At 39.2% G+C, this 26,794-nt stretch overlaps 1 protein-coding gene across 2 annotated transcripts; it reads right to left on the bottom strand.

Moving 5' to 3' along the window:
- Nucleotides 1–1,560: 1,560 nt before the first annotated feature.
- Nucleotides 1,561–8,581, bottom strand: LOC306987586 (uncharacterized protein). Of its 2 annotated transcripts, none has more exons than XR_013795200.1 (2): nt 1,786–8,581; nt 1,561–1,661 (listed from the first exon to the last, which is right to left on the bottom strand). XR_013795200.1 is itself a non-coding variant. In XM_079591978.1 (2 exons), exon 2 carries the CDS (start codon nt 8,010–8,012, stop codon nt 2,073–2,075), a length of 5,940 nt encoding a protein of 1,979 aa, XP_079448104.1. In that variant the 5' UTR covers nt 8,013–8,246; nt 8,371–8,581; the 3' UTR covers nt 1,632–2,072. The 2 variants fall into 2 exon arrangements, 1 of the variants encoding a protein (XP_079448104.1); XM_079591978.1 differs by having other exon boundaries at nt 1,632–8,246; nt 8,371–8,581.
- Nucleotides 8,582–26,794: the final 18,213 nt, after the last annotated feature.

Genomic DNA, 26,794 nt, shown 5'->3' with positions numbered 1-26,794 from the left:
GTTCATCTTGCCTGATTGCCATCAATAAGTTGTATACTGAGTTGGTCTTTTAAAATCACTGTCTTACTACATTCGTATACAAAAAAGTATTTTAAAAAAACGGCGGGCAATAGATGAAAGCCTTGTTTTGTCGTTCCTATAAGGGTGTAACGTTTTGAAAACTATGTAAGTAATATCTAAAAGTAAAAAGAGCACTTTATGTACAAATACCTATTGCAAATGAGATCAGGGTTTAAAAAAAGACATGCGAAAAGAGAAGAATCAGGACGTAGCCACTGGCAGGATAAAGCTGTAGCACATGGAAGGAGAAAGATGGATGGTGGTGGACAGAATGGAAAGAGTGAGACAGAGATGGATGGAGAGAATTTCACAGATGGACTCAATAAAGCTGCTGGAGTCCTGACATGAAAAAAGCAAGAAGAGCTTAGATAATACAAATTAAAAGGCTTATATCATGAGGGATCAAATAATCCATGATATTTTCAAATACAATATCAGAACATATTATCGAATGTCCCTCCTGTTGTGAAATCATCAGGTATCTGATTATTTAATTTGATGTTTTTAAGTTGCTCATTTCACATTTCTTAATGGCAGAGCAGCAAAAAAAAAAAAAAAAAATACAATTTATTAATTCATTTTTAATTCGAAAAGCAAAACCATAGTAACATTAATTATCATAATCATAATTCATAATTTAAAATAATCATAATACACAAATTATAATAACATTATTAATATTATAAAATATTATATTTTACAAATGAATGTTGTGACAACCTTAAGTGTGAAACGATCGGCGTAACAGGCGTTGGACAGAAAGAATAAAGAGCCGGGCAGGATTCCTCCTCCCACCAGGGCTGACAGCTATTATTCCAGCCAGAATGAGTCTCAATCAATACAGGTGACTGGCTATCGGTGATCAATTACAGTGCAGGGACAGCATTGATCATGCTCAGTCACATGTGGCATAAACAAGACGCCGGCGATCAATGGCGCTTCGCAGCGTTCAGCTCTGGACAATCACTGTGCATCTCAATTAAGCGAATCCTGAGCCGCCGTGTGCGCTTTGATAAAGAGACTCATTTAGCCGCATCACTGTAAGACAATAGAGCTCGCCGCCATCGTCCACTGAGCGTGTGATACCGCCAGCCATCAGGGAGCCTGCCAGATCAATCATCTTTTGTTGCTTATTGCAGCAAAGGGAAAGACAGAGATAGACAGGCAGGCAGAAAGATGGCGGGACAGCCTGTGCCTGATGAATGTTGTGGCAATCAAATGAGTTGGTGTTTTGGCTCGAGTAGGCTACTGTATGTGAGCTCAATGGTTCATTATTATGATTGTTCATCTTTCCCTCGGTTTAGGAGTCATAAGTATCATGTGATATCTCCACAGTCCACATCACTTTATGAAACATCTCATGGCAGTGATTGATCGAATACAGAATATTAAAATAATAATAATTTAAAAAAAAATCTAGGCCTACTGTACTGTTCTCGTTGAGGTGTAGCAACTCCAACTAAACAGCGAGCTAAACTCTCTCTATTCATGAACATGAAGAAATCCAGAATTCTTTGTATGCAGATTTATTTTCTTCACATTGTACTGAATCCATACACATAAGATGAGTGATGAGAGATCGAGAGATCGAGAGAGTGAAACTAGGAAACAAAAAGCAAAATACTAAAATTAGCTAAGCCACCTAGTTTTCATGAACATTACTTTTACAGCACGAAATAAATATGCTTAAAAGTTAACTTAGTCAGAACAAGATTATATACATACAAGTGATGCTTCTGCTGGGGAGTCAACGGGAAGGATGCATTTTAATTGCGCACTGACTGTTTACATTTATGAGCCAGTCTGCCGATTTTTCTCATGCGTTTCTAACATGGATTCCTACTTCCGTTTTTAGCTCAGTAAACAAACGTCAAAATAAAAGTCTGCATGAAACCGAAAGTATATCAAATTTAAATGCATAAATATTTAACTTAAATGCAAATGCCTAAAGGGCAGAACACTCCCCGTCTGACCTTAAAGGTCACTATTAACTATCAAATCTTTCTGGACCTTCAGTCCTCAGGCAGAAGAAGAACTACTTCTGACACTGGTCTCAAGAACACCTTCGGAGAACCTTGATTCGATGTCCTGAGCTCCACCTTCCTTACTTTGCTGTCTCTCCCAGGGAAAACAGCTGTGATCCTTGCCATAGGCCAGGCGTTACGTGCAGTTTGACTGTCCTTCAGGAGCACAATGTCTCCTTCTTTCAGATCCCGTTGGGAATCTCTCCACTTCCGGCGAGCTTGAAGAGTAGGGAGGAACTCCTGACGCCAGCGACGCCAGAAACTGTCAGCGAGAGCTTGGACTTGTTTCCATTGTCTACTGAGAAGATCCTTGTCTGTGAAGTCTCCGTGCGGTGGGGCAACCCCAACCTTCTGGGTAAGTATCATTGCAGGAGACAATATGAACGGTGACTCTGGGTCAGTAGAGACTGGGATGAGAGGTCTGGCATTTATTATCGCAGTCACTTCCATCATGAGTGTGCACAGGACGTCGTGGGTGAGTTGGATGTTCTCTCGAAGCAGGATTGCGTCAAGGATCCGTCTTGATAGGCCTATCATACGTTCCCATGATCCTCCCATATGGGACGCATGAGGAGGATTAAACACCCATGAACACTCCTGTTGGCTCAAGAAGTTCTGTACAGTAATGTCAGGTTGTTGTCGGCTTAGTCCCAGTTCCTTTGCAGCGGCTACAAAGTTTGTTCCGCAGTCCGATCTTATCTGCTTCGCAGGTCCCCGTATGGCAAAGAAACGTCTCAAAGCATTGATGCAACTGGACGTGTCTAGGGAATCGATGATCTCGATGTGCACGGCTCGGGAGCTCATACAGCAGAAGAGCATCGCCCATCTTTTGCTTTGGGCCTGTCCACCTCGTGTACGCCTGGAGACGATTTGCCATGGTCCGAACACATCCACTCCTACGTAGGTGAAAGGTGGGCATGTGTGCAAGCGTTCTGGAGGCAAGTCTGCCATAAGTTGTTCCTCTGTTTTTCGGCGTAACTTTCGGCACACTACACATTTGTGCAAGACAGAGGTAATGAGTCGTTTTCCACCTATGACCCAGAAGCCCGCTGCTCTCAGGGCCCCTTCGGTGAAGTGGCGGCCTTGATGCTTCACCTCTTCATGATACTGGCGTACCAACAGCAGAGAAATATGGCTGGTCTTGGGTAAGATGATGGGTCTTTTCTCCTGAGCGCTCAAGTCAGCGTGTTTTAATCTGCCACCAACACAAATCAAATCACCTTCAAGAACAGGTCTGAGCTGGTGAAGAGAACTGTCCTTAGTCACAGCTCGTCCGAGCTCAAGAGCAGTGAGTTCCTTTGCAAAGACATCTTCCTGTGCGGCTCTGATGATGATGTATCTTGCCTGAGACAACTCATCTGGAGTGCGTGGGAGCTTGCAATAGTGCCATCCTTTACATTCACTAGACTTGTTGTGTCTGTAAGTGTTGGCTATGTGTATGAGTAGGGCAATAGCCTTGGTGAGAGAGCGCATACATGAAAAGCGCTGTAACCGCGTAGCGGTAAGGCCTCGATCTTGAGTCTGAGTAAGAAAACTACTCACTTCAGGTCGTATTTCCATGTCTGATTCTGGGTTAACAAGGTCAAACATCCGGCTTGTATCTGTGTCAGATGGACATGGATTTGGTTTGTGTAAAAAGGCTGGTCCAGTGAACCACGTAGTCTTTGTCAGTTGGGATGCAGGAACTGACCTGGATGCGTGGTCAGCCGGGTTGTCCTCTGTGTTGACATAGAACCATTGGTCAGGTCTTGTAGACTGACGAATTCGTCGGACTCTATTGTGCACATAGACGTAGAAGCGTTTTGTCTGATTGTTGATATATCCAAGCACAACCTTACTGTCACAATAGAATTTGATTGCATCAAGCTTCAGGTCTAATTCATCTTGGATGAGTTCGGCGACTTCCACGGCTAATACTGCGGCACACAATTCCAACCGAGGAATGGTAGGTTCGGACGGTGGGGCCAGCTTAGCCTTCCCTAAGATGAATCCTACTTCGACTTGTCCCTCAGCTTGAATGGTCTTGAGGTAGGCCACAACTCCAATAGCCTTTGTGGATGCATCGGAGAACACACATAGCTCTGTCTGTACAGCATTGGAAAGTGACGTGATGGTGTATGAACGTGGGATATGCAGCTTGCTTAATTCATACAGTGACTCACGCCATGCTTCCCATTGCTTCAGCTTTTGTTCTGGAAGAGGAGTATCCCAGTCACATGCGTTGACACTGAGTTCCCTCAAGAGACTTTTGCCTTCAATAGTCACTGGTGCGACCATGCCTAAAGGATCGAAGATGCTATTTACTGTTGACAGGACTCCCCTGCGAGTAAATGGTTTCTTGTGCTCTGAGACTGTAAATGTGAAAGTGTCAATCATTGTCTCCCACAGCAGTCCCAAACTGCGTTGCACCGGTGTAGCTTCTCCGCTAAGCTCAAGGTCTTTCAGAACAGCTCTGTCCTCTGGTGCAAAGGCCTGAAGTACAGCTTCACTGTTTGAGGCAAACTTGTGGAGCCTCAGGTTCGATGCACTGAGAGAAGTCTGTGTTCTCTGTAGAAGACTAATGGCTTCAGCTTCAGTTGGCACACTTATGAGCCCATCATCTACGTAAAAATTACGTTCGACAAACTGGACCGTGTCTTTTCCATGTTTGTGTGCACCTTCATGGATGGCTCTCCTTAGTCCGTAGATGGCTACAGATGGTGACGGACTGTTGCCGAAAACATGGACCCTCATCCTGTAGTCGATGATGTCCTTAGACATGTCATTGTCTCTGTACCACAAAAACCTCAGGAAGTTCCTGTGGTCTCTGTGAACAAGAAAGCAGTGGAACATCTGCTGTATGTCAGCGATCACCGCTACCTGTTCCTTACGAAAGCGGATCAGCACTCCAATGAGTGAGTTATTGAGGTCTGGACCTGACAGGAGAACATCATTTAGAGATGTGCCGAAGTACTTTGCGCTGGAGTCAAACACCACACGAATGTTTCCAGGCTTTTGCGGGTGGTAAACTCCAAAAATAGGTAGGTACCAACACTCTTCATTCTCCTCCAGTGGAGGAGCCACTTCTGCATGTTTGTTGTCAATTATTTTCCTCATGAATTCTAGAAACTGGTCTCTCATCTCTGTTTTTCTCCGCAGAGTTTTATCCAGGGAGGTGAAGCGAGTGAACACCTGTTCGCGGTTGTTGGACAAACGCTGACGGGGAACTCTAAAGGGGAGAGGAGCGACCCAGTGATTTGACGTGCCTCTATACGTTTCTTGGTCCATGATTTCCAAAAAGATTGTGTCCTCCATGGACGGGGCGGGTTTGTTGTCGGACTCAGTCTCGGTGAAGATCTGTAATCCTAGGGCCTCCAACGATGCCTTGTGTGGTTTGCTCTCCTGCTCCCTGCCATGGAACACATCTTCGTTCAGCTTCATGAAGCCTTCACATGGTCTTAGAATAGAAGATCTGCCATTCTCTAGCACATTTGTCTTATACGTGCTCACAGCTGGTTTGTGTGCATTCCCTAAACACACATCTCCTACCAGGACCCATCCCAAGTCCAGTCTTTGTGCAAAGGGGGCGTTGTGAGGTCCGCTCACTTGCTGTCGCACTTTATGAACTCTCACAATGTCTCTGCCTAGCAAGATGAGGATTTCCGCTTTGGGGTCGAGTTCTGGTATGTGTCTTGCTACACTTCGTAGGTGAGGATGATGACGGGCTGCATCAGGCGTCGGTATTTCAGAGCGATCAATGAGAATGTCGTTACACTCAATTAGCGGTGGTAGCAGTAGGCTAGTCTGCCCATCAAGTGATTCGACCTGGAAACCCTCCGCTTTTCTGCCTGACGTCTCAACCAATCCGGCACAGGTCTTCAGTGAGTAGGGGAATGGTTGGCCCTTGATATTGAAAAGCTCAAAGAAATCTGATCGCACCAGGGAACGGTTACTTTGATCATCCAGAATGACGTACATGTTGATCGCCTTCTCACGTTGACCTTGAGGGTATATTCGTACCAGACAGATCTTTGAACAGGATCTTGCTGTTCGCTTTGGACCACATACCTGGGTGCAGTGTGAGGAGATGGCTTTGTTGTCGCTAGCATTTTCCTCTTCCTCCCCGCCATTGTCTGGTGGGGGTGTAGGCCTTCTGTAGACTTGAGGTGGTGGACCTGGATGCATAGCAGCATGATGTCGTTCGCTGTCGCACTCCATGCACTTTACTGCTGCCTTACAGTCTTTTGCAAGATGACTAGCTGATGTGCAACACTTGAAACAAATTCCATTCTCCTTGAGAATGCTCTTTCTTTCTTCAAGAGTCTTCCTTCTAAATACTCTGCATTTCCTTAGCGAATGTGGCTTGTTGTGAATGGGACAGTTTTTCTCTGGCCCACTGAAGCTTCTCTCAGGTGAGTTCGCAGGCGGGTCTTTACCTGAAGAGATGTCTGTTTTGTGAACGGATATTTTTCTTCCATAATTATTTGAGACTACTCTGTCTGACCTTGGTCCATTGTTGCTGGCACATGGAAGGATGAAACTGGGATCATTCCTCCAGCGTGCTTCTTGACAGATGAAATCAGCAAAGTAATCAAATGGGGGAAAGTAGCCGTTGTTATTTTCTTTAAATCTTGAACCGACTGAGAGCCATTTCTCCTGTAGCCCGTGAGGGAGCTTCTCCACGATGGGCCCAATGCCCCTGGCGGTATCCAGGTAGGCCAACCCTCGGAGATAACCTTCTTCTCTGGCACCATGGAGTTCCATAAGAAGATCACCTAGGTCTCTCAGCTTCCCGTAATCTTTAGTTGATATTCTTGGGAATTCATCCAATCTCTTGAAAAGAGACTTCTCTATTACTTCAGGTGCAGCATAGCACTCTTGGAGGCGATTCCAGGCTTTTTTAAGTGCCACGTCTGGGTTCCCGACATGCACAGAGCGAATCCTTTTGATATGTTTCACAGACTCTGATCCGAGCCATTTAATCAGCAAATCTAACATTTCGGTGGAGGTGAGTCCTAGGCCTGTAGTAGCATTACTGAACGACGACTGCCATGCCAAGTAATTTTCAGGTTTATCATCGAATTGGTAGAGACTTGTACTTACTAAATCACGACGAGCCAGGTATCGTGCCAGATTTTCTGTTTCAGGTGTCACGCTTGTAATGGATGAAGCATACGCAGGCACATATGATGGAGCTGTTACTTTAAGTGGTGATTTGCTTGGATGATACATTGTGTTGGGTTTTGCGGAGCGTTCGCCGTCTCTATCAGGTATCGTCTGATGTCCATCGTATCTTAGCAGACCTGTATGACCTCCATTAAGTGGTGTGCTGATGTGTGTTACATCCCTGAATTTAGTGTGGTTGCTGAAGAATGTTTTTTCCGGTGTGGTGTTATGCTCAGATGATTTGTTATGGGTTTCAACCTCTTTTTGCTCTTTCTTTAACTGTAAGTTGCGTTCTGATGGACGATTCCATGTTACATAGCTGCCTTCTGACAAAGCTGCCTCAGGTGGTGTTGCATGAGCAGATGCTTGAGTTCGTTCTACGTTATGTTCAGCTTGTGCTTTGACATATTCGTTCGTGCGTGTTACAATTTCACTTTGTAAATTTGCTTGAGAAGATACATCGATCTTAATTGAATCTTCTTGATCTAGTTCGGCTGATTCTAATGCCTCGGCTTGGGCGATAGCTGCGGCCGCCTCTCTTTGATGTTGGAGTGCACATAGCTCGGCTTCCAGCTTTGCTTTTCCTAATTGTAACTCTGCTTCCTTCTCTGCACTTTGTATTTTCAGCTCTGCTTCTTTTTCAGCAAACGCTGCGCGTGTTTTTGCCGCCTCTGCTTTAGCGCGCGCCCTTACTGCAGCACTCGATGCCGACGAGTGAGAGCTCTTTGATCTTCTCGTGCCCACAGATGCATTGTCAGCCCTTTTTGACTCCTTTTCACTCATTTTGCTTAACTACTTGCTTCTCAAGACGTCGAAACTCCAGCTGGATTACACTTTTTCACTGTACTGTTCTCGTTGAGGTGTAGCAACTCCAACTAAACAGCGAGCTAAACTCTCTCTATTCATGAACATGAAGAAATCCAGAATTCTTTGTATGCAGATTTATTTTCTTCACATTGTACTGAATCCATACACATAAGATGAGTGATGAGAGATCGAGAGATCGAGAGAGTGAAACTAGGAAACAAAAAGCAAAATACTAAAATTAGCTAAGCCACCTAGTTTTCATGAACATTACTTTTACAGCACGAAATAAATATGCTTAAAAGTTAACTTAGTCAGAACAAGATTATATACATACAAGTGATGCTTCTGCTGGGGAGTCAACGGGAAGGATGCATTTTAATTGCGCACTGACTGTTTACATTTATGAGCCAGTCTGCCGATTTTTCTCATGCGTTTCTAACATGGATTCCTACTTCCGTTTTTAGCTCAGTAAACAAACGTCAAAATAAAAGTCTGCATGAAACCGAAAGTATATCAAATTTAAATGCATAAATATTTAACTTAAATGCAAATGCCTAAAGGGCAGAACACCTACATTATGATCTAAAATTACAACCCTAAACCCCTCACATTTTCAAAGTGAAAATTCAATACAGTGTCAGATTTGACAATCAGTTACTGATGCATTTATCCACCGACCTTAAAATCCCAGGGCTGTCTGACATTAGCAGAATGAAGTTATCAAATTAAGTGTCGCAAGTTCATTTGAGTGCTTGAATTGCTTGATTGATTGCTTGATTGAATTAATTGCTTGATTGATCCCTCATGCACTGTGTAATGAGAACATCATTTACATCAAAAATAGCAACTCAAAGAGTTATTGAAAAAAATTTTTACAACATTTTTGCGGTAATATTTATTGTATATTTGTGTTATTTATTATACGTAAAAATACAAATATACATAATATTATATTATAATATGTATATTATAATTTGGGGTCGGTAGGATTTTTTACTGTAATAAGTCTCTTATTCTGACAGGCTGCATTTATTTAATAATAAATACAGTAAAAAATTATAGTATTGTGAAATATTACAATTTATATATATATATATATATATATAATCATAATGCTTTTGTTGACATTTCATATCACATGAACTATTTGTCAAAAATAGTAACGGTTATATAAAATTGTTTATGAATAAATTAATATTCATTGGCTAAGCCTTCACCATGATGTGACCTCTCAACTGTCTCCACAACTTTTTAAAATACACGAACACTCATGATTGGAGCACTGGAGTCATCGTGGTCTCATCCTCACTTTCTCGTCTTTGAAATTCCTTTATTAATTCTCATAGGTTATGAACTGCATTCACTAATGAGGTCCTCTCATCTTGACCCAAGATCTGGAGGAACAATGACTCAAACACTGCTGCATAGAGGTGTGTGTGTGTGTGTGTGTGTGTGTGTGTGTGTGTGTGTGTGTGTGTGTGTGTGTGTGTGTGTGTGTGTGTGTGTGTGTGTGTGTGTGTGTGTGTGTGTGTGTGTGTGTGTGTGTGTGTGTGTGTGTTAATTTCCATATGGCATTATCAACCCTGCTTTCATAGCTCGTGAGACTAAAATTGGACTCCTTTATTACCAGTATGTCCTTGTTAACTGTTATATCATCTATATGCTTATGCTATATAATCCTAAAACTTGACAAATGTACTTTTTAGCAGACTATGCATTTAAAATTCAGTCTCCTCTGAGCACAGCTTGTGCTCTCATTTGAGATCACTTCAGAAACTCTTGAAAACAAGAGATTAGAGTGTTTTTCTCAGGAGAAAAATCTGACAAGCGCTAGACGTGAGAAAAAGTCTCCATTTGCTCTCCGCTTAATCTCATTGCTGTCAAGGAAAAACAATTGAGGCATTAAAGAAACAATCTTACCGATGGGAACGGTTAAAAGAGTCATTCTTCAACCGCCCTTCCTCTTCATTTGTCTCTATCCTATTCCTACTTACACAAACAAACACACACTTAACAAGAGTACATATGCTAAAGGTCTAATGCATTGATGTCTATCTAACAGTGCACTCTGATCTGATGATGTACAATAACATACAGTATCTCGGCTCACCTTCCTCACACTGAGCTCCTTCAGCCAGACCCATAAACAGATCCATGGCTTCATCAAAGCTAAGCCAGGGAAAGAGAAAGGCACCAGTATTATCACAGCTAATGGCATTGAGTTCCTCAAATAGGTTCTTGCATTAACTCTGCTGTGGAATGGAAGCTTTGTGTTGGTCTATATGTGACAATGTGCTTTCATCTATAAACTCTCCTTTGGTGGTCATCGTAGACACATAAGAAGAAAGGATTACATTTGTTTTAAAGGGATAGTTCAGCCAAACATGGTCATTTTGGTCAATATTTACTCACACACAGTACTTGTATGATTTGTTTCTATTATTTGAATTGTATCATTTTTGAGTCATCTTTCCAATGAATCAGTTCAATGACTGGGGGTTAACGCATTACAAATAACTCAAGGTAAGTAATCAGATTACTTTTTAAAGTAACTAAAGTCATGCATTACTTTTAAACTTACAATAAAATATCTGAGCTACTTTTTCAAATAAGTGACACAAGTTAGTTTGTTCCCCCATGTGTTTACTGACATCTCTCCTGTCCCCATGTTGAGAGAAATCGGGAGTCAATGCAGAGGCGTTGTGTTTGCTGTGTGAACATGATAGTTATTGTAGTTCTAGACTATATGTGAGCAGGTTTACTCATCTCATTTGCACAAGAACAGATTCAGTATTCCTCTAAATGAATAACAGTGAAATGCAAACTCAGAATATTATGCAATTCTGCAGTAATAATGATAAATAGCACATATACAGTACTTAATGCATTTAATCTCACTTTATTACCGTAACCATACAGACGTGAATTTGCACTTCCTTCAGCCTGAGGCTTAATCATTTTTTCAATCAAATTTTTTTTGTTGCCAAAAATAGAAACTGGAAGCCCAGGTAAGAAAAAGTAAAACTGTGTAAAAAGTAAAAAGTAAAAAGTAAAAGTATGAACTGTGCCAATAAGTACGGGACTTGCTACTGCCAATACATACAGTACACCGCATGCTTCTCTAAGCAAGCAGACATGGTGTTGCTGTACAATATACTGTAGCATACATGAATTATCCGTACCAGATCTACAGTATACAGATGGAGCTGGGGAAGGTGGAGGGTTTCTGAAGCGCACTGCATTGCTAAGTAAAATGCTAACCAAGTATTTGAAGGTTGAGCAGCAAGCTCATTGGCTACTGATAAGACAGGAACCAATCAGCTGCTCCCATATAACGATGTGATTATGAACAGGTGAGAAAAAGGACCTATTAGCCTGCACCATCTAGAGTTTCATGCCGGAACTTTGTATTTATGTTAGCAGCAAATCAGAATATTAGAAGGATTTCTGAAGGATCATCTGACACCGAAGAGTAACGATGCTGAAAATTCAGCTTTACATCACCTAATAAATTACATTTTAAAGTATGTTAAATAGAAAACAGTTATTTTAAGTTGTAATAATATTTCTGTTTTACTGCATTTGTGATCAAATATATGCAGCTTTGTTGAGCACAAGAGGATTTAAACATTAAAAAAACATTGCTATAACCAGACACTTTGGAACAGTGCATAAATAGACTATTATGATACTTTTGCATCCTTTTTGAAAAGCTCTAAAGCCATTTTTTTGTAACTATAAGGAAAAGAGCAACCAGTAGATTATTTCTCAAGTAAAAATGTCTTCTTTCATGCTCCACTGAAGAAAGAAAATAATACAGGTTTGCACTGATGAAATAATTGTCATTCTTGTGTAAACTTCAGGGTCCTAAATGACCTAATGCAAATTTGAAATATCCAGCACAGTTGAAAACTGTGCCAATAAACCTCGTGTTGTAAAGTTATCTGGTACCAGTGGATGGCAGTAGAATTGAAGAAATACAAACCCAGACCTAAGCTGAAACTAACAGGAGTGCAAGTAGCTTTTTATCAAATATATTTAACTTTTCTAAAGTTCTCTAGAAGTTCTGTATTTTTGAGACATTTATCATGGCATAAATCAAGCAAAAACGAAGCAAGCTACAACAGCCTCATGCCCTTAACATCAACCATCTAAGTTATTCATTATTCTGTAAGTGTTACCCTGATTGCTCTCTATTAAATTTAATTTGCTACATAGACTCACTAGATGTAGAAACCAAACCCATCACATTGATTGACTTCTAGGGTTTGCACAAACACAGACACCATTAATCTAATTTAAAGCTGTGCCTCAATGTTCTCATAAATAATATTAAAAGCCTGATTTTATTAAAGTGAAGTGCTCTCCCTCATTGAGAACAAGCAACAGTAAACAGCACTTAGGAACAAAGAAGAAGAAAGTGCCGGAAAGAGTTACCAACCTTGACTTCAATCTCTGAAAGTGTTATTTCACTAACCGTGGGTTAGTGACTTTTGTTTGTTTCATAAAAGGTGAGACAATCACTGTATTCTCTTCTGAAAGAACTGGAATATGAGATATCACTGAGTATGGCTCAGTGCAGCACAGTCACAGAGGTGTGTTAAAAGCCTTTATTATTGCTCAGTATGACTGATCTTGGAGAAGTAAATTGATTTGATGTATAACCGCAAATATTCAAAGGACAAAGCAAAAAACAAGACAAAACAAATTTCGTAATATTGTTGTCCAGTAGAGTGACTTATATATATAGATGGAATGGAAGGCCATGTGTCACATCAGAAAAAAAAGCATGCATAAAAATTCAAAATATTTGTTTAGAATTATGAGATTAAACGCTAAAAAAACACACATTAAATATGAGATATTATGAGAAGTCGTTATTACATTTTGAAATGACATAGAACATCATAATTACAAGATAAAAGTTATAACAGAAAAAGTATATTTTGAACGTCATCAGTTCAACCACGCAAGTCATATTTCAACTTAGTATGTCATAATTTTAGCTTTTTAAAGCATAACTTCAATTTTATGTCATAATTTCAACTTTTTTATCTCATGACTATAACTTTTTACAGTAAATCTTAATCTCAATTTAGAATGTCATAATTTTCGACTTTATGTCTCATAATTATGACTTTTTACAGTAAGGCATAATTTCGACTTGGTATGCCATAATTTCACATTTGTGCCTCATAATTAGGACTTTTTAAGTCAATCCTGAATTTTCATCTCATAATTATTACTTATGTCAATTTCATAATTTTGACTTTTAATGCATGTTCTCATTATATGATCTCATTTTTTCTAAAATATGTAATGACCAAAAAATTATTACGATTTTTATTTATTTTTCCTGCAGAGCAGTTTGAATACAAAGCGATGCACATTTTCTCCTTGAAACTGTTCTGTAATTAGCTTCATTGTTTCTCAGCGCCAACTGCCCTGACCTGGGAATGATAAAAACACAAATTATAGCGCTTCAATCCCCTGGCGCAAGAACTGCAAATGGACACACATGGAAAGGCTGTTACAGATGAGAGCAACATATGTTTTCATTCCAGTAAGTGCTAGCCGGTTGTCTAGTGTTTTAGCTCTGATTAAAGTGAAGTTATTAGTTCCCTTTATGGTCAATGTTGAGAAGCCACTGCTCTCATACAGCAGAGAATGATTTATCCTTGACCTACGTAGAGGACTGTGGTGAGGACATGTGCCCAATAAAGCTCCATTACGGTATTAATTCTTAACCCTGTTCAATAGCAGAAGCTAATAACAGTTAAACTCACAGGGGAAGGATAGCAGAAGCTAAGTCTCCTTGCTAACAGCTGCTTTTTTGAAGCTGAAAGCTCAGGCAGGTTCTGTTGAAATGCTAAGAGGTGATAATGAGACAGATAGAAAGAGCTGGCAGCACTAAACAGCTGTCACTTCCTGGACTTTTTCAAGATTTATTCAGTATCTTTTGTAGTTTTGTTTGTTGTGGTTCACATAACTTAATTTTTTTAAGTTTAGTGAAGTAAAATCATATTTTAAGGGTTCTGAAATATGTTCATTGACCTATTGACATTTTAAGAGTGAGTCCATTTGGGTTTATTAAGTGCATTATCCTGATGTTTCTACATGTTATACCTTTAAAATATGTATTTCTACCACTAACAACAGTGAGAAAAAACGATCAACTTTTAGTCACCAGGCATGAGCTCTGCAACAACGTTTGGATGTGACCCAGTTTTGTCGGCAGAGAGCTATCTTACTCCTGCAGTTGGTCTGAACACCAGCGCAGGGTTTGAGTGACAGCTCTAAATACTGTGTTATCTGAAGCACTATTTGTCCATGTAGTGGCACATTTAGCTCAAGTCGATGCAAGCATAAGATTCTGCAAATGAGGAGAAAAATCAAGGTGCCAAATAAATTAAATTAGACTGATAGTGCGTTTGTTTAGAGCCGAGGCTGATGAAAGTGTAGCCGAAGGCAGGAATCATGTGGTAATCATGTTTACCGAAATGATGATGAAGGTGCTGGGCTCGTGGGATTTAATTGCTGGAACACAACACATTATAGAGGTGTGGGTTTAATTATAATTATAGTAACTTAACAAACAAAAATACTTGTTATGAAAAATGTTTAAATCTATAGTTATGGTAATATAAAACAATCAAGATATTCACATTTGCTGTGCCTATGCAGAACTTGCCACAACAACACTAGTATGTTGTTATTGGTTGCCAGGGTGTTGCTAAGCGATTGCTAATGTGCTGCTATATGCAGTTTCTAGAGTGTTCTGGGTGGTTTCTAAAATTGCGTCCCAAATGACGCACTATATACCATGCTCTTAATTTGTGTAGTGTGTAGTGAAATGTATCAGTTTATTTTCATCAGAGTCGGATAGCTCCTCTGCCGCTACATAACTAAAGCTGCGACAGTTGAGTTCATGAAGTTTCCAACATCCCACACTTCGGCTGTGTCCGAAATCGCCACCTACACCCTTAAATGGGGTATTATTTGAAGGGACAGCTATTTGTAGTGGTGTCTGAAACCACAGTGAAACCACGAGTTTACAACCGATTTACGCTCAACGGCTGGAGAGTAGAGAACATCTCATTTCATTCATTCCTTCAAGTGGACTATGTTAGTTAAGTGGAGTAATTAGGGAAAAGTGAATGAGGGTACAGGGGAAGATTTCGAACACAGCCTTCATTTTTTTGGTTAATTAAGTGTATAATCCTGGTATTAAAATGTACTTTTTTATTTGGAGTTTTCAGTGTAAACACACTACTTGCACTATTTATCCTACTAATCAATTGTGCACAAGTATGTGAATTGGAACGCACCTTAAGTGTGCTAAAGTTAAATGCTAAGATGTAGAGGTTTGTTGAAATCACTATAAGCAATAATGACACTTGGATCATCATCAAAATCAAGTGATTCATCTCTTGTTTTAATAATACGATCACTTGAGATTTATTCATTTTTGTGTGTTCGTAAAATAGCTCTTTTCACAGCACTCACGTTGAATGGCACTAATTGAAAACAAAAAGATCATGATGAAGATTTGTCTCTTCATATAAAAGCAATTTGCAACACAATCATTTAGATTCCTTTTTTTATTTTTTATTCTAGCATGTAATATATTACAAAAATGTTTGACTAAAGTGAGGGGCAGCATGTGCTAAATATTTGAGCAGTCATGCATAATTTGTAGCCGCAGAAGCTGAACAGTGATATTACACTGGTGTTGCATTCAGGTGCAGAATCCACCATTAGATTCATCCCACCCCTGTGGAGGAGAACTGATGAGAGATGCGTTATAAATCAATAGCCCGGTGTTTTAATACATGCAAGGGTGGACATAACGATTTTAAGATTGGAAAAAAAAAGAAAAAAAAAGTCATGCCTGCATAAAAGATATTGGTCTAAAATAAAAGCCCTAGTGGGTCACACACAGTAGCAGGTCCGTTTTATCTCACTAGAGAAGACTGGACCATTTTATAGTTTTATGATTTTGTCCCTGTGAAGGACATAGAGGAAATTCAATAATCATTTTAATAATTACATTTTTCCCCTCCATGAAGCTCATTGCAGCTCATATGGGGGTTGTTTGGGAACTGGGGGTTGTGTTTGATGACCAGCTGAGTTTCTTCAACCATACAGTCTGGTCTTGCAGGTTTGCTCTTTATAACACTAGTAAAAACTACGCCCTTCTTGACAGAGTATGTGACACGACTTGTTGCCCAAGCTGATGTCATTTCAAGACTGGACTACTGCAACGCTCTACTGGCAAGCCGTGATCTCACTCCGCCGGCTCCCAGTTGCAGCCAGAATCAAATTTAATGCTTTAACAGCACCTCCATATTTACTACAAGTTTAATGCGCTTGCCAGCTAAAGTCACTGAATGAGCGATGCCTTGTTGTTCCTTCACACAACGATGCAAAGTCACTCTCCAACCGTCTCTGCTCCTCTCTGGTGGAATGAGCTGCCAACCTCCTCCTGAACTACTGAGAACATCACATCCTTCAAGAAGCAGCTGAAGACACACCACTTTCACAAGCACTTAACCGACCCACACCCTTAAACCAGCACACACACACACACACACACACACACACGCACGCACGCACGCACGCACGCACGCACAAACACACACACACACACACACACACACACACACACACACACACACACACACACACACACACACACACACACACACACACACACACACACACACACACACACACACACACACACACACACACACACACACACACACACACACACACACACACCCTTTTCTGTATTTATTCTCTTTTCTTGCTTTCTAGTTGTCAACTAATATTGTACACTCTAAAAAATGCTGTGTAGTTTCAACCCAATTTTGGGTAAAATATGGACAAACCCAAATGTTGGGTTAAAAATGTAATGTAAATTTTTAACCCAACAGCCGGGTTTGTCCATATTTTACCCAAAATTGGGTTGAAACAACCCAGCATTTTTTAGAGTGTATATATTGTGAATATTTTTGGCTCCTTGACAAATTTCTTTGTACTTCTGTTATATGTTGATTTGGATAAAAATGTCTGCTAACATACATGTAAATTCTGATATACCCAAATCTCAGAAAAAAAAGAATTACAAATATTTAAAAAATGTACTATATACAGTGCTGGGTAGATTACTTACACATTACACACTTACACATACACAGAGTCAGTTACTGATTCCAAATTACGTGACAGAAAGTGTAGTAATGTAATGTAGTCTAGTTTAGATGTAGCCTAGTCTCATTTTAGGTCATGTATTCTGACTACTTTTTGATTATTTTTGTATTATTATTTTTGTTTAATATTATTTTATTAATACATGCAATGGTGGACATAACGATTTTAAGATTGAATCGAGAAAAAAAAATAATAAAAAGAAGTAATGCCTGCATAAAATATATATGTGCCTTAGGGTCGCACAGCAGGTCTGAGAGAAGACTGCACTGTTAAATGTCGCTGTAGATTTAGCAGCACAGTACTGTAAAAACCTACAGTACAACACTGCATTTATATATTACAGTAAAATACCGTAATTTGCATTGCATTCTGGGTCATTTTGTTTGGGCGGGAACATTTTACAGTATATTTTAGTGTTGCTGTAACCTGGCTGTAATATGCCAGGCAATAATACAGGGTTGCTGTAAATAGAGCGCGCGCGCCGCCTGACTGACGTCAGAGCACAACTGCAAGCAGGCCATTTACTGGATGGATATCTCACTCCGCGGATATCTGGAAATTTGGTAAGTTAATTTTTACTTTTATAGCAGCTAATTAGGTTTTGGGATTTTACGCTATAGTGTACATAGCTTTTAATGTTAAATGACAGTGCAGTGGAAGTTTAGCCAGCTATAGTTGCAAAAACACCGTTAGTTAGATCTGCTCTTTCACCCCGCAGTTTGTCCCGACATTTTCAAATCTAACTCCGTGAATTAACGTTACCTTACGGTTTATTTCGACTAAACCAGACTTGGTGATTGTTGCAACGGTGGAAAGACAAATCGAGGTGTTTTTTTTGTTTCTGTCGAGTTTTAATTCAATGTGTTTTACGATGGTCTGCGAGACATTTGACCATAGGCATGTTAGGTTTGAACCTTATGATAACAAAAATGGCTAACGTTAACTTTTAACTTTATCTCTGTAGAGATCCTTTCCATAACATCCGAGCCTATCAGTTGTAAAAACAAGCACTTATAATAGACATAACGTTAACGTTACATACATTTTGCTCAAACTGTTAACGTTATTGCAGTCCGTTTCCCGCATGACGAACTTGATGGTTTTGTGATTTTACGAACTTGTATGATCAATACGGGATCAAATTGAATAACGTTAAGTCGTTTAGACACAAAAACACGTGAAAACAAGGCATAAAAATACTGCACTTTCCTTTGCAACGCAAAATGGGTGATTTGGGCTTAGAGAGATAGGCTATTGGTACCAGTATAGCCTTTTACTTAATTTCTATTCATGCGGAAGACCCAGTTCTTTAGCATTGTGATTTGTAATGACAAAAAAAATATTATTATAATAATAATACATATGACTTAAGGTGTAGCTGCTACATTGTTCAAAAAAAACTATCAGGCAACAAAGATAAGTAAAATGCATGCCAAAAAAACAAGTTAGAATATTCAGAGGTGAAGTGAAGCTCATTTTTTATTAACCTAACGTTAGATGTAATTGTTAGCAGATGTATAAAATATTTGTCCTCAACAAGCAACTCATAACAGTTAACTAATTAATATTTATTTTGATTTCTTACAGCTCTACAGTGTGGGACAATTGTATTTGCAGCCTGGGAAGGAGTTTTCTGTAAGTATTAGCCATTTTAATACAATGTTTTGAACTTAAAGTTTTAAAATTTAAAGGTAAAAAAAAAAACGTTTTAAATTGGCTGCTTTTGTTATTTCTACATAATTTTCTTTACAATTTTTCTCTTACACTGTCTGCTCATCATTATTGGTGCCGTGGCTAACAGGTTTTGTCATACTTGTTTTTGTGTGTCATGTCTTTTTCAGTTTTGGTCATCAGTCCAATCTTCGCCAGGTTCCAGTAGAGTTCCAAGGTCATCCCAGCCAAGTTTTAGTATGTCCAGCTACAGCTCTAAGTCATGCAGTTTCTCAACCTCACTCTTAAATGTTCACCATACATGCAAAAGTTCACAGAAATGTGTACAGCTACACTCACCTACACACACACACACACACACACACACACACACCCTTACATATTAATATTCACACTCATACACACAGACTCACTTACACGTACTCACTTACACAAACTCTGACACTCACACAGACACATATCACAAAAACACACTCACACATATCCACACACACACACATACATACTCTCACACACATACATACTCACAGATGTTTGTACACTGATATTCACAATCAAACACCCACTCACTCACTCATACATTCACAGACACACAAACATAATCATACACATATACATACACAGACGTTTGTACAGCTACACTCACCTGCACACACACACACACTTACATATTAATATTCACACTCATACACACAGGCACACACTCGCATACATACTCACTTACACGTACACTCACTTACACAAACTCAGACACTAAATTACAAAATACTGTAAAAATACAGTAAATTACTGTTTTGTATTTTACAGTACTGATATTGTGTACTGTAAAGTGAATTACAGTACAGTTACTGTAAATCGAAATACAGTAACTTGCTGGCAACCGTGCTGCCAGTACTGTACTGTAAAAATACAAGAAAATCGTTAACAGTGTGGACCATTTTATAGTTTTATGATTTGTCCCTGTGAAGGACATAGAGGAAATTCCATAATCATTTTAAGATGATTATGGAATCACAATAAATTTAGTATTTTTGATTTTTGACCTCATTCCTTTATCAAATGTATTTGAATAGGGTAGTCATGTCAGGAACTGATTGTTGAGAAGAAGAAAAAAACATGTTAAAAGTGAAATGATTTCTGTATTCTGTAAATCCAGTGGTCAAATGCTGTGGGTTTCAGTTTTCAGTGACAGGCACATGACCAGTGGCTGGTCTGTGTGTGCAATTCCACAAACCTGGAAGAACTTCTGAATGGATATATGCACTAGACTTTTATAGAAGTAGAATAATTAACTGCCATTGTGAGAATAACATGTGATCATGTAACCAATAGAAAAGGAACTCTAACTACGAGTGTTTTAAAATGTACTCAATCTTTGGAATCTGATTGCGTCATCCAGATTACATATAATTAATTACTATAACTTAAAACTTCATGAATAACAAAAAGATGGCAAATCTATCCCTGTAATGCCGCTGCTTTAAAACAATCTTGTATAAATAAAGGTGACTTAACTTGACTTGACTTAGAAAGTAGCTGCCTATGTACTGTAGACAGCAAGCAGTTCAGTAGGTGTTAAAACAGAGCTAATGTGTGTCTCCCCTTCAAGAGGCTATATCACGTCACCCCAACCCCCCCCCCCCCCCCCCCCTCCCTTCCACGGGCTTTCTCTCCGTCATGTAAAGGAATGGAATAGACAGCACTGCCTAAAGCCAGCTGAGCAGTGGAGCGAAAGAGAAACACAGAGAGGGATAAAAGACAGTGGCAGAACGAGGGAACAAGAAAAAAGTAGCAGGCCGGCAGAGGGATATAGAATAACCGCAGAAGAGAACAAGTGTGGGGGTGATTACACGTGACCGTGGCCCAGGGCCGGAGGGGTCACTCTCATCCATGTTCTCGCTCACTGCATCCGTGTCAGAGTATGTGAGTGGAACAGAGCGGCAGCAATTTCTTCTTCAATCGCAAAATGCTTTATAATTTATTTCGCTCACAATCCACTCCTGGTTTTCCTGCTCCTTGTTCATCTATCTAGATCAGGGGTCACCAAACTCGGCCCTGGAGGGCCGCTGTCCTGCAGAGTTTAGCTCCAACCCCAAGTTAACACACCTGAACCAGCTAATCAAGGTCTCACTAGGCATACTAGAAACTTTCAGGCAGGTGTGTTGGACCTTGTTGTAGCTAAACTCTGCAGGACAGCGGCCCTCCAGGACCGAGTTTGGTGACCCCCGATCGATCTATCCATCCATCCATCCATCCATCCATCCATCCATCCATCCATCCATCCATCCATCCATCCATCCATCCATCCATCCATCCATCCATCCGTATGTCTGTCTGTCTCCATTGTTTCCAGATCGCGGAAATCACAAGGCCCTAATTATTACATTATATTTTTATCTTATTATATAAATAATGTATTTAGTATTATATTATATTACTATGTATATGCTAATTCCAAAATTTCACATTTCTTTCATTCCGACTGCTAATCATTTATTAACACTGTTCTAATGTATTAACACATGGTGGGCTGTAAATATCTTCATGACGAAGCAGTATCAGAAACACAGACGCTCTCACTTTCAAACAAACCGCTCCGAGCTCAAAGCATAATCCCATTCCCACTGCCTCACACACACTCCGATCCGTGTTCCTCGCTCCATAGATGCCGCTCTCGCCGGCCCTTTTGCCTTCTCCCCCCACCATGACCTCTTTGTGGTTCTCTGTCAGTCTTTTTCTCTCCGCTCTAATGCATTTACATAGAAGACCTGCCTGGCCGTAAACACAACACGGGCCGTGTGTGACAGCTGTGGCTCCGACCCTTGACCTATGCGATGTACATGAACCGCAACATCGCCACACATTCTGATGTGAGCAGCCAGACACCAGCTGGTGCTTATAAGTTAATTATCATAAACACTTCTCCGTATCGCTATGTGCGTATGTGTGCGCAGCGGCGGGTGAACAGCTTCTCATCATCTCTTTGTCTGCCTGTATCTCTCGCTCAGCCTAAACTGACATTTCACTGCACATTTCTTTTCATTTTGTTATACGATGAATCCAATTTCATGAGCACAATTCAGTGAACACAAAAATGACACAAACTTTGTACTGCTTAAAAAGAAACATCACACGTTTTACTTTGGTGAATATATCACAGAGTGCATTGTCTTTTTTGAGTCAGTTTTTGTACATTATAGATGCTTTGGCTACAAAAAAACGAATGAACATTTGCATAATATTTACCCATGAGGATATGTATTGAACACAGGTTGACCTATAGCGGAGCACGACAGTGAAACCTGTCATTAAACAGACTATTATAGGCTTTTCATCACAATTTAAACAATTATGAAACACTGAATAATTACAAATGTGCATAATGGTTTTACTGTGTTTCCTTATTTACCCAACAGTTATTGCAAACATATGATGATATTGCCATTTTAATATGGAGAAATAATTAACAAAAAACTTAAAATTAAAACTTAAGTGACTAAAAGACTCACAGCCAGCTTTGTACAACTGAAGAAACAACTTTTAATGTAAAATCTTTACTCAGATAGCCTGAATGACAAATTCCTGTGACATATAACTCTGGCTTTGATTGCCAAAATTAATACTTTTATTCAGAGATGCATGAAATTGATCAAAAGCGACAGTAAAGACATTTATGATATTACAAAAGGGCTGTTCTTTTTTAACTTTCTAGTAATCAAAGAATCCAGAAAAATGTATAATGGCTTAAAATATTAAGCATCACGACTGTTTTAAACATTGACAATAATAAGAAATGTTTCTTAAGCAGCAAATCAGCATATTAGAATGATTTCTGAAGGATCATGTGACACTGAAGACTGGAGTAATAATGCTGAAAATGCAGCTTTACCATCACAGGAATAAATTACATTTTTTTAAATGTATTTCAATAGTAAGCAGTTTTAAGTTGTATTAATATTTCACAATATTACTGTTTTACTGTATTTTTGATCAAATAAATGCAACTTGGTGAGCATTAAAGAATTATTTCACGAACATCATGCAATCTAAACAAACCCAAACTTTTGAACGGTAGTGAATGCTTGACCTAGTATTTTATTCATGGAATATTTACATTTCAAAACAAAACGCCTCGAGAAGCTGTGTGTTTAAACACATTAAGAGGTTGACCTCCTAAACCATGGTGAAAAACTGTAACGCAAAGCCTTTTGTGACTCATTGCTTTTGTAAAAAGACAGCCTCCGCAGCATTATGATCGAATATACCAGTGCTCAATATATATTAGTAAAGCACCATCATAATACGTTTTTGAACATAATAATACATAGCAGATCAATACAGTAATGAATGAGTTCCATGGTATATTTCAAGTCTTCCGTGAAATATTAGATTCATTTTTTTAGTGTAGGCCTAGTCTGTTTACTTTCTTCATTCATAATTCGACTGAAATGTGGGCACAGTTGCATACATTATACCGTATATTGGCTATTTTACAACAGCACTGAAAGTGGCTCATCCAGTCATATCTATCCATTTTACAAAGATATTTTTCAGCCACGGTAGCAATGTCAGTCCCGAGAGTGCTAAAAACAGTAGTTAATTACAGTCCAGCCAGCGAATTGGTGGTGTCACCGTTTTCAAAATGCCTGTTCCATTAACGCCACACATTTGGCTTCACTTGATCTAATTTCCTCTCTCCTCATTTGTCCGTTATTCATCCCGGCCGATATCTGATGATCAGTCTTAGTGTTTCAGTGGTGTTTGTATTTTCGTTCTCCTCTCTCTCTCTCTTTACAGTCTATTGCTCTGTCTTTCCCAACCCTCTGGCTCAATTTGCTGGTTCATCTCTTTATCTCGCCCGCACCCTCCTCCTCTTCTCTTCTCTTGCAGTGTTTATTTAAGCACTTTCACGGTCACTGCACTGTGCTCCCTCTCACAGGACAGAGCCGTCCTTTCTCTTCCTCCCCTTCTAGTTCAGTCTCACAAAACACGCTCTTCTCTTGCATTTGCACACCATCCCTTTGTTCATCTTATTTACCTCCCCTCAACTATCTCCAAATCCTCTCAGACTGAATGTACATCCACTCCCGATGTCTTTAATGCAGCTTTTCCCATTCTTTTATCCCCCCAACACCTTTAATGTGGGGTGCGCTCTCTCTACCCTTTTTTCTTTTTCTCGCTCTCATCTCCTCAGAAAAAAAAAGCGCTCTGAAATTCTGTCATGCTTCACAGACGTCGCTGGCTCTCCTCTCCTCACTTTTCAGATCTAAGGCTGAATGTGAGCCAAATATAACTAGAAAAAAAAATCTAGCACTTACACTTTTGCTGCCTCACGGTTGTTTAAATGAAAAGAGGATTTTTCTAGACAGCAGATGATTCAATTCAGTTTTTACCTGCCATAATTACAATATGAATAGACCATTATTATTAAGTTAAACAGTACTGATAAGTCTGATTCACAAAATCAGTTGGTTTGAATATGTTTGAAAATCAACATTTCAAATGGTTCGTTCCAATGGCAGTGAAAATGTGCAGCACATTGTTTGAGTAATGTTGGAATTTGGACATGTGTCTCGTAAAACAACACATTGATTAAAAAATGGGTCGGGCCAAATGAAAATTTACATACTATGTATTCCTTGTATTTTAAATAAGGTGTTTCCATTAATACTGGTATATGGCAGCAGTTTCTTTCACATTTGTAGAAACTGAAATATTGGCCTGACCCACTTTTTAATCAATGTGTTGTTTTACGAGACACAACTTTAACTCTTGTCACTTCTTAGTTATTTGTATACACACATATATATGTGTATACTGTAGATACATACAGAATATTCTGTGTACAAACAACAAACAACTGACAAGAGTTTAAGTTATCAAAGAAACACCTGTAAAGCATGTGAACCTCATATTTAGAATATGAACTTTAGAAAATGAAAAAGAGTGCAAGAAAACAAATCACATTTTGCAGTGAAATACATTTTGTTTTGATGAAACTTTTGATGAATGGCTATACCAATTTGGATTTTGTCATTTCATCTGAATATCAACAATTATGAGATTTAGGCAACGGAAACACTTTTGAGGTTAATTGACCAAAACCAATTGTAATTAATGGGGTTATTGTTCAGTATTTCCTTGAATTCAATGAACGTTTCTGACATCTTCGCTTTAATTAAAAACATGCTATCATGACATGTCTTCGATTAAAATATGGGAAATTAAATATGTAAATATTCACATGCCTATACAAGTCATAGAATAATGTTACCTTTCAGTTCAATCTTTTTTACTGGGATTCTGCTTTGTTCCATCGTCGTTTCTCAATTATTCAACTAAATTGTCAAAATTTAATTTTAAATAGAATAGATGATTTAGTATTTTACATTAATAACAATTTAAAAATATATTTATAATAATTATATCAAAAGTCATTTATACATTCTGTAAACGTTTATCCGGGGGGATTTACATACCCCTCTTCGAATAATTTTACATTTTGTTCTATAACATCAAAATTAGCAAATGTTTATTTTTATTTCCTTTAAAAACACATTGGCCGATGCATCATCATCATGCATATGCTAAACTTATAATTAAAAATGTTACAATTCCAAGTAAATGCACATTGTTCTTAAGGGGGAAATCTTCCCCAATGTTACTAGTCTGGCTATCACCAGACCAAGCTCAATCTTACAAGATTGGACATTGGTCTGGGGAGTCTGCTATGTATTTTCTACTTCACAAGAGACGTGATCAAATTGTTCAAATGAATCTGTACGCAATTGGATAGTCCTTCAACCAATCAGACCAACGATCCGGGTGACGTAGACTACTTTGCAGAGCGACGCGAAAACTCCAGGCAGGAAACGTGTCAACAAACAGATCAGGCTGGGTTTACCCAGTCTAAAATGTTACCATATATATGTTTTAATGTATGAAAATTGACTGATAATTCTATTTCTACAATATTTACAAATAGCAATAAACATGATTGTGAATGTCAAACTAAAAAACTTACTTCCATGATGTTTAGACATGCTTCATTAAATGTATTTTACAGATAGCTGTCTATAGACTCTAAAAGTGAAACACATCTTCAACGGGACTCTCTATAGGCCACGCGTCCAGGAACCCTATAGTCACATAAATGAAAGCAATTACCATACTGTCTCTCAACATGCTTTACACTCTCTGCTAAGACAATATGTCAACAATAGCAGCACGCTCTCTCTCTCTCTCTCTCTCTCTCTCTCTCTTCTCTCTCTCTCTCTCTCTCTCTCTCTCTCTCTCTCTCTCTCTCTCTCTCTCTCTCTCTCTCTCCTCTCTCTCTCTCTCTCCTCTCTCTCTCTCTCTCTCTCTCTCTCTCTCTCTCTCTCTCTCTCTCTCTCTCTCTCTCTCTCTCTCTCTCTCTCTCTCTCTCTCTCTCTCTCTCTCTCTCTCTCTCTCTCTCTCTCTCTCTCTCTCTCTCTCTCTCTCTCTATTTTCCTCCCTCCGTTTCCCAAAGGACCTTCTTAGTGTTAAGAGAGTTCTGGTCTGATGACTCGCCCTCAACCTGTCCACCCTCTCTCTCCGCTCATCTCTAATATGTTGTCTCCCTGTTGATCCTTGTGTTCCTTCAAACACGTGCGCGCATTGAGCACATATGCATGCACATGGTTCTCAGTTATGTTTCCTATAAATATAGACATTGTCTCAGATGCTTCTTCTGAAGAAAAAAAAAATGGCAATTTAATCTTTGCTTACATTGTCAAGGCTACTGTATTATAATTGATTTGCCAATTTCTTAGGCCTATAAATTATTAGGAACCTGTTGCACACAATCTACAACATGCTTTCTGTCATCTGATCGATAGTTGATGTTTTTT

Source organism: Phoxinus phoxinus (assembly GCF_949152265.1).
Source record: "Phoxinus phoxinus genome assembly, chromosome: 19".
Lineage (NCBI taxonomy): Eukaryota > Metazoa > Chordata > Actinopteri > Cypriniformes > Leuciscidae > Phoxinus > Phoxinus phoxinus.
Note: the sequence above shows the minus strand (reverse complement) of the source record. Positions and strands in the feature narration are given on the sequence as shown.